General features: G+C 46.3%; 1 protein-coding gene across 1 annotated transcript in view; it reads right to left on the reverse strand.

Annotated features, from left to right (window-relative positions):
• Positions 1 to 632: 632 nt before the first annotated feature.
• The window catches only part of LMOD1 (leiomodin 1), a 64,375-nt gene continuing 52,670 nt past the window's right edge, over positions 633 to 12,337 (reverse strand). The window contains exons 2-3 of the mRNA XM_036753375.1: positions 6,120 to 7,547; positions 633 to 1,584 (exon numbers count right to left, since the gene is read on the reverse strand). Of these exons, the coding sequence (XP_036609270.1) occupies positions 1,558 to 1,584; positions 6,120 to 7,547 (1,455 nt within the window). The 3' untranslated portion in view covers positions 633 to 1,557. The remainder of the gene's footprint in view (positions 1,585 to 6,119; positions 7,548 to 12,337) is intronic.

Consider the following 12,337-nt stretch of genomic DNA (forward strand, 5'->3'; position numbering starts at 1 on the left):
CACTTGGTTCCCTGAAAGATTCCCCTCTGACTCTTCCTGCTAGTACTCTGCCCCCATCCATGGCTCCAACCATTGATAGCCTGATAGACTGGCAACCTGGCAAAGGTATAAAAGGTACTTCCCAGTAGGGATGGAGACTGGGCTTATGGTTTTTATTGGTGTAGTAAACACCTGAGGAAGCAACTCCAGTGTTTAGAGCACACTGAGAGGTTGGGAGCCTTGTCCAGGGTCATATAGCCAGCATGAGTCAAAAGGAAGACAAACTTACATCTTTATCCATTACACCTCACTGTCTTTCAGGAAATTAATAAATGTTCTTCAATTAATTGCATCTACAAAGGGCCTCTGTTTTATAGTAGAGCATGGCGGGTTCTACCCTGGCCTGGGAAGCTTCCAGATGCCATTGTGGGCTCTCTCGGCCAGCTTCCTCCTCCTCCTCCTCCCCTTCCCCCTCCACCCCCAGTCCTCTGAGATGGGTTCAAATTTTAGTTGTGTGTAGTGTGAGAGTTAGAAGAAATGCACAGCTAAAGGACTCCTTTCCAAGGTCCTAAGGGGAAAGAAGATACGGAAAGGCAAGGTGCTTTCAGTCACCTCTAGGTGCAATGACTGGAACCTCTGCAGCAAATACAATCTTAGGCAGCTAAAGGTTTGTATATATTATCAAAATCTTATGGAAAAGAAAAACAGATACATGGCTATTCTATACAGTAGCTGGCAGATGTGAGGGAAATGTCTGTTGGTATCTGGTATGACCAACTGTCATTCTGGGTGTGCCCCTCTCTCATTCTTGCCCAGCAGCCAACCCCTTCCCCTTCCACTCCACCACAGCCCCTGAAGAGTTAATCCAGAATACTGCTGTTCCCCTGACTTCCTTTTCAATCAACCCAGGCACATTCTAGGAGCACTAGGGGCAGCATGCTGCTTTCCTGGATCCATGGATTTGGGGGTGGCTCCCTATCTCACTCTTATCTCTTTCTGAAAACCCCAAATTCCTCCCAATTATGTGCAGTCCAAACAAATATGATTCCTTTTTGCCTTCTGTACACCTCTACCCTTCCATACCAAGCCATCTCCCTTCTCCTGGCAGTACCACATTCAGAGAACCACCAACCCCATCAACTGTGCCTCCTGGGCTCCTCGGAGAGCCGAATCCCAGCCACAGGAGCAGCAAGTATTGGGAGGAAATGGAGAAGAGTCATGTGGTCCTTGCCAGGCATCTCTCTAGGTCTTCCATGGCTAACTGGGAGCATGGCACCCAGGAACAGTACCACCTTCTGAGTGGCACACTAGGTGGGCTCTCATAGTCCAAAACTTTCCTAGGGAAAGAAATCCTTGGAGCATCTCAAAGACAAGAAAAGAAAGGTGAGGTTAAAGGAGGTGTCTTTCCTTGAATATGGCCCAGACTTCAGGGTCCTTGGCCTCTCTCCTGGGATTCCCTTCACAGAGTAGGTCCCTCCACAGCAGTAAGCTGAAGTTGGGGGAGGTCTGCATCATTCTGGGAGGCTTGGTATGAGCACAGTTCTGGGATGGGCAGACAGTGTTCCCAGGCCCCTCGTCCTACTGAAGCAGTTTGGGTACTTCCACCTACATGGAGGGAAAAACAAAAGCAATATTACTGAAGGACTCCTAGCCCAGAGCTTCCTATGGTCACCTCACATACCTCCCACCTCCAAGCATCATGGAACAATATATATGTAACTCTGACCCTTCTTGCTAAGGGAAAGGAAAGAAAGGAAATACCTGTTTCCACATCTGGCAGTCCCTGCTAGCAGAAAAATATTTTTAGTGTCTAAACTGAATCTTTCATGTATCTTTTGGATAGTTCCCTCAGGAAAGAACTGAGATGTCTGTGTTAAAATTTTGGCTCTGTCATTTATTGGCCATGTAGCAAGTCACTTTACCTCTGAGCCTCAGTTTCCTCATCTGCAAAGCGGACGTGATAATCCTTGTACTACCTGCCTCACAGGGCTGTGGTGAGGGTCAAATGACCTAATAAACCACATAAGTTATTAGGGAGTTAAAAAGAAGAGCAGGAGTATTACTCCTGCTTCCCCAAATCATTAAAATGCCATGTTTTAAAATAATTCAAGTGAATCCTCTCTTTTTTCTGCTCTGTGTAAATAATGACGCCAGAAATTTGACACTGGGTCAGTACTGTAGTCATACAATCCAGGATTCTGTATCTGAGAGAAGCCCTGAAGATGATTTCTAGGATTCAATTAAGCAAATATTCATTGGGCATCTATGGGGTACAGAGCGCTAGGCACGACTAAGATCATAATGTAGAGACCAAGGGGCCTCAGAGGCCACAGAATCTGACTCCTTCACTCTAGACAAAGGAAACAGAGGCCCCAGGAAATAACGAGACTTGCCTAAGGTCACACGAGTAGCAATCATCAGGAGTGGGATTTGAACCCAGGTCCTCTGTATCCAGACCTTACCTACTGTATCAGGCTGCTCCCTCCTGTTCTAGGTGGTGGGGACAATACACAGGTTAGCAAGGATACCAGCCTTCCTTTTCTGAAGCTTATGACCTGTACTCACTCCGTCCTCATCTCTGCTTCCTTCGAGGCTCGGAGCTGGTGCTGGCTCTTGGGGGAGGCCCTTCCTGATTCCTCTGCTCGCTCTTGTCCTCCTGCCCCCTCCCGATGTTATTTTGTATCTTCTTGGTACTGACTCATGTATCTACTACACGTTGTATTTCTCCAGTAGAATGTGAGCTCGGAGAGCAAGGGCTGTTGTTTTTTCTTTGTATCACCACCTGGCATAGTGCTTTGTAGATAGGAAGGGCTTAGTAAGTGCTTATTGAATTTGCACAGGGGATCTTAACCTGGATTCTGTGATATACACACATACATATACTCAATAATGTATGTGTACATATACACATATATACATATAAACACATGTGCATAGAGAGAGATAACTGTTATGATATAATTGACTCCCTTTGTAGTCCTATGTGTTTTATTTCATTCATTTAAAAACATTATTCTGAGGGAGAGTGCATAGACTTCCCCAGATTGTGAAAGGGGTTCTTGGAACAAAAAAATGTTGAGAACCTCTGGATTAGGAGGACCTTTAGAGCACACAATAACCATAATATATAAGTGTACAAAGGGAGAGACAAATAAATTTCAAGATGATACCATTTGAGCTGTTCCTTCAAAGACGGGCAGAATGCAGAGGGTGGCAGGAGTTTCCTCCAAAACAGCCAGCTTATTCTTGTGATAGTTAGCTGTGACACTGTTAACATTCAGTATGTGCTAAAGCAAGGGGAACCTTTTTCTCTTCACTTAAAACACATTCAAGGTCAATACCACACTCTAGGGTTACTGGCAGTCATCTCACTCATTTCAGAGTCCCACAGGATCATGAACGTATACAGTCAGACAACCACTGCTGCCTAACAGGCCAGGCCTGTGCATCCTAACTCCTGCCTAGGTGGGACTCCCAGGGAGGTAGGGCTTCTGTTGATAGTTTTTACAACCAGAGGCAAAGCTGACCCTCGGGAGTCATTTCCTTAAAGCGCTCTCTCTCTCTCTCTCTCTCTCTCTCTCTCCCCCCACACACACACACTTCGAAGAGAAGGCCAAAAGATTGAAATTAGTTCTGATATTGCTGAAAAAGTTCCTCCTATCTGCTCACACCACTTGATTCCCAGAGTCTGTAGTGACTTTCCTCCTGACTTTATAGAGCACTTTTAGCTGCACCTCTCAAATGCCTTTGTCACATGCTATGGCGTATCACAGTTGCTTCATGCGTCTCACTCTCCCTACTACATTATACAGCCCATTTTATGGAAGAGAGGGACCGCTTCTTATCTAAACCATGTATGGCACCCAATGTCTAGCACAATTTAGCACATCTGTGAGGCAGCAAGCCTTCATGAGCAGAAAGCTGGCCTCCATGTATGGAAGACTCTCCTCTCAATGGCTCCACGCAACACTCTGCAACTATCAGTTGAACAAGTGCCACTTCTGATCTGGTAAAGAGAATTTCCTCTTAGGGAGTTCCCTAGGCCAACGAAACTACAAAACCAGATTACCCCCACTTAAATTGTTCAGGGCATTGCTTTTGCACACAGTAAATGCTTAATAATGTTTATTGCCTTTGACTTCCTCACTTCAGCCCAACCACTGATCATCAGGGGAGCGTTGATCCACTCCATTTCCAGCCTGAGCTGGTTTTCCCCTGCTTAGGTAGCCTGGGGCCCATGCCCCTCCTAGAGGCTCTTTATACTTAGTTCAGAGACCTGATTGGCTTAGCTGCTTACAGCTCAGAACTCCTGAACTCAAGCCATCTACCAGTCTCAACGTCTGGAGCACAGATTATAGGCTTGTGCCATTACGATAGCAACTTTTTCACTGTAGAAAGTGGAGCTCACACCTGATTCCCCTCATCTTAGGAACTGATTCCAGTTTTAAGTGGATAAACAAAAAGGGAGATGCCCTGACCACTCCTCTCCTAAAGCTAGTGATTCACAGTGATTACAGCCTATCTATTCCCCAGACAGTTTAGTACTTAAATACGAGATCAGAGTCTTTGTCAGTCTGTACCACCCTGGTCTCTCTAGCTAGACAGGAAAGTTCATGAGGGCAGACATGCCATATCTTATGCTTCTCTTCTATCCCCCATAGCATTCAGCACAGTGCTGAGCACATAGTACATGCTCAGCAGTGACTTGTTTATTGATCAGTTCCTGTCCTTGTTCTGAAAAAATATCAAGAGGCTTGGCTAATCCTGAGAAGGAAAACCCCAATTATGAATCTTTAAAGGATCTGAGATTATTGTGGGGAAGAGAAGGTTGAGGGGATGTTTAATGATGGTTTTCAAGTCAATAAAGGGAAAGACTATTAGACAGAGACTAGGACTCTCAGTCCCTGTCTCTCTCTGTCTCTCTCTGTCTCTGTCTGTCTGTCTCTCTCTCTCTCTCTCTCTCTCTCTCCCCCTCCCTCCCTTCTTTCCTCTCTCTTTCCCTCCCCTTCTCTCTTCACTCCCTCTCTCTCCTCTTTCTTTATTTCTTTCTTCCTTTCTTTCTAAGAATAGAACAGAGATGCAGTGGCAGAAAATATAAAATTTGAAATCAGAGGACATGACTTCATATCCTGCCACTGATGCTTACTACATATGTGACCCTGGGCAAATCACTTAACCTCTCTGGGCCTTCATTTCCTCGTTTGTTCGGACTTTGAGGGCTGCTAATGTTCCTTCCAGATCTAGATCTAGGGCCTTCTTTTCAGCTGCCGGATGGTTTGTTTAACTTGAAGATGAAAGAATTAGACATTCCTGAGATGGAAGATTGGAGTGGGATGCTGAAAGGTAGCTGTGAAATTTCCTATTCTTAAGATCTTTAAAGACGAGATATAATCATCTTCACTTTGGCCCTATTCTCTAACTATTTCTATCCCACTCGAAATTTCCCCTTGACTCTGATAAGTAAACTTCTTGCTTTATCTGCTAGTATCCATGCCTGAATGCCAGCTCCTGCAGTCCCTTTATCAAATCCCATGGGATACCCTTGCTCCTCCCATGATCCTTTACTAGTACCCCTTTACCTGTTTTCTTCTTCCATTAGAATGGAAGCTCCTTGAGGGCAGACAATATCCTACTTGCTTGTATTCTTTATCCCCAGCACTTAGCATCATGCTTGGCATATGGTAAGTGCTTAATAAATGTGCTCTCTCTCCCCTACCCCCCTTCCTCCCGCCCCTCCACTCTGTGTGTGTGTGTGTCTCCTCTCTCTCTGTGTCTCTTTGTCTGTCTCTCTGCCCCCCTGCTCTGTTTCTGTTTCTGTCTCTGTCTCTGTCTCTCTTTTCTCTCTGTCTCTGTCTGTTTCTGTCTATCCTCTCTCTTCTTCCTCTCCTCTGTGTCTCTCTGTCTTCCTCTGTCTCTCTGTCTTTATATCTATCATCTGTTGGATATGGCTTAAGTGTGACCTGGCTATGGGTAAGGGGGTGAACTAGATATCCTCTCAAAAGTCCCTTTTAAGCCCTGGAAATCTGTTTATTCAATAGTCCCTGAATTCCCCCGAATCAGAGATAATCTGATTCTTTCTCTGCCTCTCCCCACACCCACACCTGCCCATAACCCTCTCTTATCCAGCCCCTTCCACATGCCTTCTTGAGCTGCTTGAGATTGCTGGAACGTATGGCAGCTAGCAGTTGGTCCCGGGAGTTCTTCTCTTGTGCTGGGAGGACCTTATCACCCATCTTCCTTTGGGTGGCTGGAGAAAGGGAATTCCTCAGGTTCTCTGGAAGGAGGGGTGGAGCCAGGGGAGGTGGGGGTGGGGGTGGGGCAGCAGGCGTGCCACCCTTTTGGGGGGAATTCTTCGGGGAGGGCTTTGGGGAGGGCTGTGGTGATGGCTTAGGGGAGCCTTTGGGCAGGGCCCCAATCTTGGGCACTGTCAGCTGGTCCTTCTTCTCCCCACCCCCACCCTGTGCCTGCTTCTGCTCCTGCAGCCTCTTCTGCCTCTGTTTGTCCATATTACGGCTTAGCAGATTGGTGACAGTCATCCGGGGCCCAGCCAGCTCAAAGTGATAGCCCAGCTTGAGCAGTGTGGTGTTCTCCTTAAGGAGCTTGGCTATCTCCATTTCCGTCTTGCCCCCACAGATATGTCTTTGATTGTGGAAGCGAAGCTCTGTCAGTGTGTTGTTCTGGAGCAGAGCCCGGAAAATGGCGAGGATGCCTTTGCCAGTGATGTGATTTGAGTCCAGGTTGACGCTGGTGATGGTCTTGTTGGCCTTGAGCATGATAGCAATGGCAAAAGCCACGTGGTCGTCTGCCCGAGTGTTGGCTAAGGCAAACACCTTGACCACAGTGTTGAATTCCAGTGCCTCAGTGAATTTGACCAGAATCTCATTTGTGATGCAGTCTGAGTTATTGACATTTACCTCTGTCATCTCTGGGTCATTATTCTTCACCTTTTCCAGAGGTTCATCAAATATGCTTGGGGCTGCTTCTTCTTCTGCCTTGGCTGGAGTCTCTGGGGTCTTGGCAGGACTACTGGGCGTGGGCTTCTCAGACTCTGGGGCCTTAACATTCTTGGCCTTGGCATCATCCTTAGGCTCCTTTGGGGTGGTAGGCTCCCCCTTCTTAACTCTCCCATCTTCCTTTTTGGCTTCCTCTTTGCCACTCTCTGTCTTCACTTTCTCTTCCTCCTTTTTTTTCTCTGCCTCACTCTTGTTCTCTCCCTTCTTCTCCTTATCTTTGTTCATACTTCGGCTCTTTTCAATCCCTTTCTTCTCATCCTCTTTCTTCACTGCCACTGTTTTTTCTTCTCCTCTCCCATCCTTCCCTGTCTCTTTCTTGTCCACAGCAGCCTTGACCCTGCCCTTGTCTATGCCCCTCAAGATTTTGTCACCCTTCAGCTTTTCTTTGCTTTTGCTGTCTGCTTCATCTTTCTCTCTTTGTCGGCTTATCTTTGGACTGTCCTTCTCTTTTCCCAGCTCTGAGTCCCGTTTGGAACCAAGTGCTTTTTTACCAGCATCCCTGCCCTTCTCGTCTACATTCTTGGCATCTGTCTTGGTCTCCACTTGCCTGCTTTCCTAAGGAGAATTCAGAAAGAAAAACAAAAATAAACATGAAGTAATAGCTAGATTGAGAGGGTGTTGAGTGGTGGGGCACAGAGTGGGCATCCTAAACATGGCCTTTGAGTCTTTAAATAGTTTTTATGTAGGGTGATTAACCATTTTTCATTCTTTGTTGAGGGTTCTACAGTTTAAGTTTCAATGGAAGGGGCAAACATAAGGAAGAATTTCTTGAATTAATAATAATAGCTCACACACCTTTGGTATAGAAGGATAGCAGCCTGGAATAGTGGATCTAAAGATCTGGCCTTAGAGTCCAAAAGACCTGGGTTCAAGTCCTTCTAATACATATTAGTTTTTTCACCCTGGGCAAATCACTTAATCTCTCATTGCTGTTTCAGTGGATAGAGTGCCAGGCCTGGAGTCAGGAAGACTCATCTTCCTGAGTTCAAATCTGGCTCAGAGGCTTACTGGCCGTGTGACCCTAGCCACTTAACCCTGTTTGGCTCAGTTTCCTCATCTGTAACATGAGCCAGAGAAGGAAATGGCAAACCGCTCCAATATCTTTGCCAAGAAAACCCCAAATGTGGTCACGAAGAGCTGAACACAACTGAAATGACTGAATAGTGCTCTAGACAACTTTCTAAGACTATAAATTGCAGAGACTGCGATGACCTATATTGGTAGAGGGAGTTTCCTCATTTGGCATTTTCCTATAATAATGAAATCACGAGTCCAATACCCATTCCTATTCCTATAGCATTAAGGTTTGTGAAACCCTTTCTAAACAACAACCCAATGAGGTAGATAATAGAAATATTATCCTCATCTTGTTATCCTCATCATTTAGTCATGTCCTACTCTTCGTGACTCTGTGGACCATACTGACCATGAGGTTTTCTTGGCAAAGATACTGGAGTAGTTTGTCATTTCCTTCTCCAATATATCCCCATTTTGCAGATGAGGAACTGATGCACATAGGGGTTAAGTGACTTGCCCAGGGTCACACAGCTGGTAAGTGCCTGAGGCCAGATTTGAACTCAAGTCCTCCTAACTCCAGGCCCAGCACTCTATCCACTGAGCCACGTAGCTGCCTCTTCATTTTACATATAAGGAAATTGGAATCCAAAGAGTTTTAAAAACTTGTTCATGGTCACCAAATAATAAATGTTGGAGCTGGGATTTGAATTCAGGTCTCCAGACTCAAGATTCATTGCACTTATTGTAGAATGAATGAGTAGAAGTGGCTCCTCTCCTAGAGAAGATGGCCTTGTCTCACGTATGTAATTCTGAGTCAGTCTTGCTGAGGCAGGGAAGGCAAATGGGTGAAAATGGACTTAGGAGGACCTTGCAAGCTCTTGGGTGCCAGGGTTCTTGGCTGGTGGGATTACCTAAATATAATATGGCACGGTACCCAAACAAACAAATTTCCACCAGGCTCAAAGAATTATACAAAGCAATAGCTGTGGAATCCTAAGAATCACAGAATCATTGGATTTTAGAGCGGCCGTGTAGTCAAACTCATACTCAAATGAGAATCTCCTCTATGACAGACACAGAAAGTGGTCACCCATGAAGAGCTCCAATCGGGGACAACCTACTACCTCCCAAGGTGACTGGTTCTACTTTTGGTTAGCTCTAATTGTTAGCAAGTATTTTCTTTTTCTTTTTAAAATTTATCTAGCGTTTAATTTTTCCCCAGTTACATGTAAAAGCAATTTTTAACATTCATTTTTAAAACTCTGAGCTCAAATTCTCTCCCTTCTTCCCTACCCCCGCCCCCGCTGAGAAGGCAAGCAATGTGTAGTCATGCAAAACTAGGAAGTATTTTTTTATATCAAGCCTATGTAAGGGACGGGGGGATGTCAGGGAAGGAGACTGGCCGATAGAGGCTCAGTCCTTCAAATATGGCTGGAAGGTCCGGATGCCTGTTCTCTGAGGGTCTATGAGTTGGCACCAGGCAGGGGAGGTTGTGCATGCTCAAAGGACTGGGACTTCATTGGCCGTCCCCCATTGCATTTAAATTTTCTTCTTTGCAGCGTCTACCGCTTGCTACAGTTTTGTCCTCTGGGGCTAAGGAGAAGCCATTTAATATCTCTTCCATGTGGTATCACGTCCCTAGCTAAGTCTTCCCTTTTACAAGCTGAACATTCCCATTAGCATCAATCAGTCCTCATGTGGACTGGAGACCGTGGTTGAAAGAAATACAAGAGCTAAATTCCGTCTCTGGCTGTTGATCCAGGGGGACCTGTTGGTCGCCTCTCCCCCTACAATGGGGCCAAAGTAGGGCCGTGGGCATTGGTTTTCTTTTCTTTTGGAGGTGATCAAGATTAAGTCACTTGCCTAGGGTCACACAGCTAGTAAGGGTCTGAGGCTGGATTTGAACTCAGATCCTCCTTGCTCCAGGGCTATTGCTTTATCCACTGTGCCACCTAGCTGCTTCTGGCCTTGGTTTTCGAACCCCACAAAGAACAGAGCAAGTCTTGCTTGCTAGAGGTGGCAGGGATTATATGCTGATCAGACCTTCCTAACTGAATGACAGATGCAGCAATGTCTGGGGTGACCAGACCTTGTCATAGCAAGGCCAAGGAACATACCCTCTGGCTCCTTGAAGGTGCACATGCCTATTGACTTCTTGCTGAGGGACTGGTGCTTCACTCTGCCCGAATGACACAGCAACTCCTGATTGGTCCCTCTCTGTCCCTGTGAGGGGGATGGGAGTGGAGTGGGGGGGTGGGGGGGTGGCATGTCAAAGAGGGATTGACCACTGAGCATCTGGGGGAATGGATTCTTACAAAGAAAACTCTACTTTTAATAGGTTGCGAATGCTGGAGAAAGGCTCCTCTCCTCTCTCTTTTGGGCCACCCTATCTTGGAATAAATCAAGCACCAGTTCTCCCTTGGACTTCTAGGAAAGGGTACGGGGGTGGGAATTCAATCTCCTTCCTCCCCCCACCCCGCAGCAGCAATGGTGGCTTCAACTCAAGCAAGTGGCTTAAGTGAAAACAGGAGTTTGCCTAGGTAAGCCCAAGACAGGACCTCAAGGCAAAGGCTTTGTGTTTACTTCCCTGAAGCCAGGTCACCAAACCTAGATCCAGCCCAGGATTTTCCTAGCTCTGGAGGTAACCACATGAATTTCAATTCCTGAATAGATGCCAACTGCCTAGCAGGAGGTACTTTCCTCAACTATACCACTTCTTGGAGAAGATAACTGACAGGAACCTGAAGCGAAAAAGAAACTTTTTTTTTTGGAGGAGGCAGGTGACGAAATCGGGGTTAAGTGACTTGCCCAAGGTCACACAGCTAGTGAGTGTCAAGTATCTGAGGCCGGATTTGAACTCAGGTCCTCCTGACTCCAGGGACAGTGGCTTGCTGCCCCTGAACAAGCATTTATTGAGCAAAGCCCTGTGCTAAGCACTTTACAGACATCTCGTTTGATCCTCACAACAGCCCTGAGAGGCAGGTGCTGCTATCATCCTTGTTGCACAGTTGAGGAAACTAAAGCAGACAAAGGTTAAGTGACTCACCTGGAGTCTCCAGATGTATTCCTCATCACTGGAGGATCTCCTACTGTTAAAACCTGAGGGGACCTTAGGGTCCAACTTCTTCATTAGAGACGAGAAAATAGGCTGAGAGGTGGTCTGATTCATCCAAGATAACAGAGGTAACGAGTGCTGGAGCAGGGACTCAAACCCAAGGCCACTAGGGGCCACAGTGGAGGACGGGGCTGGGGGGTGTGAGGGGGGCTGGAGTCAGGAAGAGCTCAGTTCAAATGTGACCTCACACACTTACTAGCAGGATGACCTTGGGCAAGTCACTTAACTTGGTTTGTCTCAGTTTCTTCCTCTATAAAATGGGAATAATAACAGCACCAGTTTCCCAGGGTTGTTGTGAAGATCAAGTGAGATATATTTATAAAGCTGCTTGGTGCTGTAAGAGGTTAATAAATAAATGTTTCTTTCCTTGTTTCCTTCTAAGAATTTTTTCCTCCATTGTACTCTGTGGCCTCTCTGTTAAGAGAACTTTCTCTGCCACTTACTTGCATATATCTTTCAAGTCCTTCCTTTTCAAGCTCTTGGACTTAGAGTCAGGAGGAGCTGGGTTCAAATCTTGCCTCTGACACTTACTAGCTATACCACCATGGTCAGGTCATTTACCTTATATGATCCCCAGTTGCCTTATCTGTAAAATGGAATAATTACTTGCACTGATTACCTCAGAGAATTGTGAGGAAAGTGCTTTCAAAAAGATTACAGTGTTATAGAAACATGTTATTAATAATAAATGAATTAAAAGATCCTCTGCCCCAGAGCTTACATTTCCTTTCCCTTCTGCCTTACATGGTCTCAGCTACATTTAGTTGTCCTGGGAAATGAGCTGAAGAATCCACCCAGGAGTACCCCAGTCCCTTCAGAGTATCAGAGGGTGACAAGGGACAAGAAGCTCCTTGGGGACCAGGCTCAGCATAGTCCTTAGCTCCCAGGACTCTCCCCCAAAGTACATCTTGCTGTGTATGACTGGGGCTCAGTAGCCTGAAGGAGAGGGAGGAGTGAGGGGCATTCCAAGGCCATGCCTCACCACACTCAGTGCCCTTTGACTGCCCACTGTGATTCAAGCCAGGGAGCCAAGAACTTTCTTTGCTAAATAAACTCAGGTCAAGTCCCTGATGGCATGTTTGTGGTGCAGGTACAAAATGTTTCCACAGAACCAGCCCAGCCCCCGGTTCCCTCCGTGGAGGGCCTTGAGGCTGGATGAGCTGGAAGGAATCTGAGGCAAGGGTTTTGTTGCTGTCTCATTCATCCATCTCCT

The sequence above is a fragment of the Trichosurus vulpecula genome, chromosome 4 (assembly GCF_011100635.1).
Source record: "Trichosurus vulpecula isolate mTriVul1 chromosome 4, mTriVul1.pri, whole genome shotgun sequence".
In the NCBI taxonomy this organism is placed as follows: Eukaryota; Metazoa; Chordata; class Mammalia; order Diprotodontia; family Phalangeridae; genus Trichosurus; species Trichosurus vulpecula.